Source organism: Babylonia areolata, chromosome 24 (genome assembly GCF_041734735.1).
Source record: "Babylonia areolata isolate BAREFJ2019XMU chromosome 24, ASM4173473v1, whole genome shotgun sequence".
NCBI lineage: Eukaryota > Metazoa > Mollusca > Gastropoda > Neogastropoda > Buccinidae > Babylonia > Babylonia areolata.
Window position 1 is genome coordinate 50,786,460 of NC_134899.1, and position 7,500 is coordinate 50,793,959.

Genomic DNA, 7,500 nt, shown 5'->3' on the forward strand with positions numbered 1-7,500 from the left:
AAAATTTTGTAGAAAATTCCACTTCGAAAGGAAAACAACAGAAAGAAAACTGCAGGCAGGACAAAAATACAACAACGAACAAGAACAACAAAAATGGGTGGCGCTGTAGTGTAGCGACGCACACTCGCTGGGGAGAGCAGCCCGAATTTCACACAGAGAAATCTGTTGTAAAAAAAACAAAACAACAAAAACAATACAATAATACAAAGACTGTGGGACCACTAACCATACAAGCCATGAGACCTTTAACTCGTTCAGCCCGGAGCATTAGCATTGCCCTGGTGTCAAAATTCGTCTCATGAAAACGATTTTCACTTTCCTATATTCTCGTAAATTGTAAGGAAAGGGAACTGATATCTATAAGTATTTATGGATGTATCAACAATTGGGAAAGGGAAAGCAGTATATATTTATATTTTCTGCATTCCCCCGCACCACCCGTATCAATCTGGCATAGAAGAAACCTACCGGGACAGTAAATTCCCAGGGGTGAATGGGTTAACCATTAAACGGTATGACTTCACTGCCCCGATGAAAAAAAAAAAAAAAAAAAATCATAAAGGCTATGGCACCTCTAACCTTTAAGGACCATGAGACTTCTAACCTTACAGGCAGTGGGACCTTCAGCCTTTAACCCTTCACTAACCCTGAACCTGATCCTCACGTGCAGGTCACAGAAGTTCATCTCGGACGTGGCCAACATCATCGACAGGCTCCGCAACGGGGACAGCAGCCTCATCACTGGCGTCGTCTTCATCGGCTCCGCGAACACGGCCAAGGAGCTCCTGGCCCAGATGGACCAGAGGGCCACCTTCGTCCGCTTCATCTTCTCCGAGGCGCTGGGACTACAGTCCTACGTTGTCCAAGGCTCTAGCGTCGCCAGGGGGGCGCTGGTGGCCGCACCACCTTACCTCCCTTTGCCAGAGTTTCGGGCCTTTTGGAACAGTATGTGGACGAACAGGTTAGTGGTAGCCCCCACCCCTATCCCCCGGCTGGTTTAACCCTCTGGCATTCACATATTTCACAGAGAAACGCTTCCTAGTGTTCAACTATGGCCGGAGTGATTGTAAATGGGTTAAACAGGTTTTGTGTTTGCTGTTGTTGGTTTGTTTGTTTTTTTGTTTGTTTTTTTACATATTACATTATACCACATTTATACTATAGATAAACAGGACGTCGAGAAAATTTGATAAAAAGTCATGATGATAAAATGAACGTTTTAATTAAGTGCCAGATGTCTTCACAGTTAGAGGTTTTAAATTCACCAGGGGCAGTTATGGTTGTTTAATGAACAGGGTGGATAAAGTTGAACAAAATTGTGTGGGTTTATGTTGATGTTGGTGTTGTTATTATTTCTTTTAATGAGTGGATAATTGTGTTTTTGTGTGCGGTCGAGAACGCTTGTGTGCGTCTTTCTCAATATGGCTTCGAGGGTACAAAGGAAAAGAGAGAGAGAAGTTAATGTTTTTTAACGTAATGATTATAATTCCTTTTCAAAAGTGTGGAAACCACCCTGTCTCGAGCTGTCGATCTGTCTGTCTGTCTGTCTGTCTGTCTGTCTCTCTCTCTCGCTTATGCGCACGCGCGCCTGTACCCACCTGTACTTGCAGAGAGAGAGAGAGAGAGAGAGAGAGAGAGAGTGTGTCATCCTCGTAGGTCTTTCCTGTTTCTTCTTTTTTTTTTCAGGTAAAGGACTCTCAAGTACACTTTATTTCCATTCACGAAGATATACATTTTTTCCTCTTTTTTTTTTTCCAAGAAAACTCACATTCTACTCCCACGATTTTTTGGGGTTTTTTTTTTTTTTTTTTCCAGGACTGTATTTTCAGAAATGGTGATGCCTAACGCCTGGCTGGCAGATTTCTACGCTGTCAGGACCAAGTGCTCAGACATCAATGACGTCAGCTGCTGGACCAGTTACCGGCATCTTCTGCCCTTGATAGAGGACGACACCCAGTGGCTGTTCGAGTACTACCAAGTGAAAGCCACAGCCGTGTTTGCTGCCATCTTGAAACAACTCCACACCGACGTTTGCGGTCCAAACTTCAACGGTGTTTGTTCAGAGTTGAAACAGCAGATTCGAAATAACCGAGGACGGATTCAAGAGTTGGTGGAGCACAGCACGATCAATCTGGAGAGGGAGTTTTCGAGTGTGACTTCTATTTTTGGGAACCAGACGAGCGTCGGGTTTGACGAGCGAGGGGAGGTCACTTCAGGGGCGGGAGATAACCAGTCTTTGTACAACGTGTTCAACTACAGGGACTGTGGCGATGATTTCTGTTTTCAGAAGGTAATACTGATTTCAACAACAACAACAACAACAACAACAACAAAAATTATACTGTGATGAAAATCGTTGTTTTCCAGTCTCTGTCTCTGTTTCTCTGTCTCTTTCTGTCAGTCTATGTCTCCCTGTCTCTCTGTCTCTCTGTCTCTGTCTCTGTCTCTCTCTCTCTGTCTCTTTCTGTTTGTCTGTCTCTTTATTTTTTCCTGCCTGCAGTTTTTTTTTGTTTTCCTATCGAAGCGGATTTTTCTACATAATTTTGCCAGGGACAACCCTTTTGTTGTCGTGGGTCCTTTTACGTGCGCAAAGTGCATGCTGCATACGGGACCTCGGTTTTATCGTCTCATCCGAATGACTAGCGTCCAGACTACCACTCAAGGTCGAGTGGGGGGGGGGGGGGGAGAAAATACTGACAACACCGGGATTCGAACCAGTGCGCTCAGGTTCTCTCGCTTCCTAGGCGGACGCGTTTTCTCCAGGCCATCACTCCACGTGTATACCTATATCTTTATTTGTATTAGATTGTATTACTGCTTAGCACGACAGATTTCTCTCCCGTGTGAAATTCAGGTTGCTGTCCGGAGGAACAGCACGTCGCTACGATCGCTGCACTTGCCAACAAGTGTAGCTGTTTTTTTTCCCCCCGACTCATGTGGATTTTTGTTCTACAAAATTTAAACAAGACTAACTAACCACTTTGTCCCCGTTTGTTCCTCTTCTACTTGCGCTAACTGCCAGCTACACACAGGACCTTAATTTACCGTTTCATCCGAATGACTATAAGCGTCTAGACCACCACTCCAGGTCTTGTGGAAGGGAAGGAGAACACACTGTGAAGTGTAGGATTCGAACCAGCACGCTCAGATTCTCTCGGCTTCCTAGGCGGACGCGTTACCGCTAGACCACCTCTCCAAAACAGACAGCAAGCAAATTGAATGACGATGATGGGCGCAATAGCCGAGTGGAGGTCCCGGGTTCGAATCTCGGTAACGGCGCCTGGTGGGTAAGAGTGGAGATTTTTCCGATCTCCCAGGTCAACATATGTGCAGACCTGCTAGTTCCTGCACCATCTTCGTGTGTATACGCACGCGGAAGATCAAATAACGCACGTTAAAGATCCTGTAATCCATGTCCGCGTTCGGTGGGTTATGGAAACAAGAACATACCCCGCATACACCCCCCCACCCCCCCCCCCCCCCCCACCCCGATAACGGCGTATGGCTGCGTGGGTACACACGAGTGAATGTGGGAGTTGCAGCCCACGAACAAAGAAGAAGGAGAAGAAGAAGAAGAAGAAGAAGAAGAAGAAGAAGAAGCAAGAGGAGGAGGAGGAGGAGGAGGAGGAGGAGACGATGATGATGATGACAGTCCTGATGCCGCCGCTGTGTCGACAGGTGGGCACATACGAGGCAAGCGGCGAACTCGACCTGGACACCGAGACACTGAGAGGCTATACAGAGAGCGGCAATGCACTGCTGTGGCCCAACTTTCCCAAGGCGCAGTGCTCGGGGGACCATGACTGTTTGGACTGCCTCCCTCCAGACCTGCCTGAGGAGGTCGTCTTCGTGCCAGGTCAGGGATCCTTCAGAAGCACATACGCATACGCACCATACGCGCACGCGCGCGCGCACGCGTACACACACACACACACAGGCACCGCACGCGCGCGCGCACACGCACACACACACACACACACGCACACACACAGGCTACATATGTACTGTGCGCGCGTGCACACATGTCCACACACTCAAACACACACACACACACACACACACACACACACACACACACACACACACACACCAACACACACATACACACAGACACAGAGACACACACACACATATATATATATATATATGCACCGCGGCGCACGCGGGCGCCAGCGCGCGCGCGCACACACACACACATGGCTTGATTCAAATTCGCTATCATTTAATGCACATTCCTTATCCAGGAGACAGTCCTGATATTTTGTATTTGTATTTGTATTTCTTTTTTATCTCAACATCTCTGTGTGAAATTCGGACTGCTCTCCCCAGGGACAGCGTGTCGCTATACTACAGCGCCACCTTTTTAAAAGTTTTTTTTTTCCTGTGTGCAGTTTTATTTGTTTTTCCTATCGAAGTGGATTTTTCTACAGAATTTTACCAGGAACAGCCCTTTTGTTGCCGTGAGTCCTTTTACGTGCACTAAGTGCATGCTGCACACGGGACCTCGGCTTATCGTCTCATCCGAATAACTAGCGTCCAGACCACCACTCAAGGTCTAGTGGAGGGAGAGAAAATATCGGCGGCTGAGCCGTAATTCGAACCAGCGCGCTCAGATTCTCTCGCTTCCTAGGCGGACGGGTTACCACAAGGCCATCACTCCCTGTATGGTTGTCTGGACTATAAGCAACAAGAACCTATTATCCAGGAGACTTACCAATGTACGTAGTGTTGAGAGTGGTGACTTTTTTTCTTTCTTTCTTTTTGTTTTTTGTTTTTGTTTTTTGTTTTTGGTCTTTTCAAACCGAATTTTTATTCAAATGTATGTTTTCTAACAAATTCTTTTCTTTACGGGCAAAGTTCTATGAATGAATAAACCATCCATCCATCCATCCGTCTGTCCGTCTGTCCGTCCATTCATCCATCCATCTGTTGCGTTATTGCTCGGACAAATAAGAAGATAAACGCATCTCGTGTGAAACGAAGAATATATTTCAATATGATTTTCAAATGAAATACTTAGCTGACCAGGCACAGATGAATTCCATTCCTCTATATAATCCCGAACACCAAGGAAGATAATTCTAACGACAATAACTTTCGACCCAACATTATCCCCTCTATATTCCCCGAACACCAAGGAAGATAAATCTAACGACAATGACTTTCGGCACAAAATTACCCATCCATCCATCCATCTACACACATGTATCTCCAGGAGACGTTCGACACAACACTATCCCCTCTATATTCAATGACTTTCGACACAACATTACCCATTCACCCGTCCATCCATCTATACATCCATCCATCCATCCATCCACCCATCCCTCGCTCCATCCATCCATCCATACACCCATCTATCCATTCATCCACCCATCCATGCACCCATCCATCCATCCAGCCATCTATCCATCCACCCACCAATCCATCCATCCATCCATTCACCCACGCACCCACCCATCCATCCATCCATCCATCCACCCATCCATGCACCCATCTATCCATCCAGCCATCTGTCCATCCACCCACCCATCCATCCATCCATCCATTCACCCACCCACCCACCCATCCATCCATCCATCCATCCACCCATCTCCAGGAGACTTCTACATCGTGGCGGTGGCCCCAGTGTACGACAAGCTGGACAACCAGCCTCTCAAGTGTGGCAACATCCGCGCCTCTGCGGGTGCCGACTTCGTCCAGAGCGTCATGTTCGCCCTGCAGAAGGTCAACGCCAAGGATGTCCCTTTCGAGGGCTACTTTGGCAGCGCTACACTGGGCGTGATCATCATCAACTCTTGTGTAAGGTACTTGCTGTTCTGGTTGCTTATGGGGGGACACGGCAGTGCGAAAGATACCAAAATGATGATTTTTCCGTCGTCGTTTTAACATTCCCTCACCAAAGTCTGGCACCCACTGAAAAAAATACCCCTGGGTGGATTAGGCATATAATTTTTTGACTGTAGCTTGATGAAGTTTTATGTACACGAAAGTGTGTCTTCACAAGTGACTGAGAACGTTGATGTTTTTGACTTTTTGCATTCATTATCAGTTGTTTCGCTTGTCAGTTTAACGACTTCTCTTTTATGAAGTCCTTTTAGTAATTCCTGTAATAGTATTCAGATTTTTATTTTTCGGATTTCACCCTCATTTCAACCTCATTTGCCCAGTTTCCCCCAACTCACCATTCGTTCACATCTCCCACCCCTTCTAACCGATAATACTCAAATGTATACATAAATACTTTAACAAAATGCCTTCAATCACCGATATGAGTGACGGGACAATAAACAAAATTTTGTATTTTGTATTTCTTTCTATCACAACGGATTTCTCTGTGTGAAATTCGGGCTGCTCTCCCCAGGGAGAGCGCGTCACTATACTACAGCGCCACCCATTTTTTTGTATTTTTTCCTGCGTGCAGTTTTATTTGTTTTTCCTATCGAAGTGGAATTCTCTGCATAATTTTGCCAGGGACAACCCTTCTGTTGCCGTGGGTTCTTTTACGTGCGCTAAGTGAATGCTGCACACGGGACCTCGGTTTATCGTCTCATCCGAATGACTAGCGTCCAGACCACCACTCAAGGTCTAGTGGAGGAGGAGAAAATATTGGCGGCTGAGCCGTGATTCGAACCAGCGCGTTCAGATTCTCTCGCTTCCTAGGCGGACGCGTTACCGCTAGGCCATTACTCAACATTCCTCCTCTCGCGCCTTTCCAAAGGTCATAACTTACTCACTCACTCACTCAGGTCCATAACTACAAAGTAGTCGCTGGGGGAAGCCTGAGAACCGCAGGCGCAACCGGCAGCAGCTCACGTGTGTGGAGTCCGGTCCATTGTTTGATGTTCTCATGCCAGTTCTTCCGCTGTCTTCCTCTTCTTCTCCCGCCCTCGATGGTGCCTTGCATGATTGTTTTGGACAGACTGGTGTGTCGAGTGTTGTGCCCAAAGCATATCAGCTTGCGTCTCTTCACAGTTGAAAGGAGAGGTTCCTGAGGTCCAGCAAGGTTCTCAATTCTGCTCCGTACATATTCATTGGTCCTGTGCTCGATCCAGGAAATTTGAAGGAGCTTCCTCAGGCATTTGTTCTCGAAGGCCTGGATCTTCCTTTCAGTTTCGGCCGTCAGTGTCCATGCCTCGCAACCATACAGTACAATGGAGACTACCAGGGTCATAACGCCATGCCGAAATAGAGCCACGAACTGATCACTGGTCCTGATGGATGTTTTACTCCAGATTACAGAAAAAAAGCATCAAGAAAAGCCTTCTGTCATATAAGCCTGTTTGCTGCTTACTGCTGCTATTTCTGCTACTACAACTACTATTGCTGCGGCTACTGCCACTGCAATTACTACTACGGTAGTGGTACTGCTTCTTGAGCTGTTGCAACAATTACTATATTGTATGCGGGTGATTGTTATTACCCGGATTTGTTTCTGAACAAATCAAAGGCAGCGCTCTAAATGTAAGGCTGCTGCTATTGCTTCTACTGCTGCTACGT

General features: G+C 46.7%; 1 protein-coding gene across 1 annotated transcript in view; it reads left to right on the forward strand.

The window, feature by feature from the left end:
- The window catches only part of LOC143298918 (uncharacterized), a 32,982-nt gene that overhangs the window by 5,560 nt on the left and 19,922 nt on the right, over window positions 1-7,500 (forward strand). Inside the window, exons 4-7 of the mRNA XM_076611949.1 lie at window positions 671-961; window positions 1,816-2,290; window positions 3,679-3,856; window positions 5,600-5,807. Coding sequence (XP_076468064.1) covers window positions 671-961; window positions 1,816-2,290; window positions 3,679-3,856; window positions 5,600-5,807 — 1,152 coding nt within the window. The remainder of the gene's footprint in view (window positions 1-670; window positions 962-1,815; window positions 2,291-3,678; window positions 3,857-5,599; window positions 5,808-7,500) is intronic.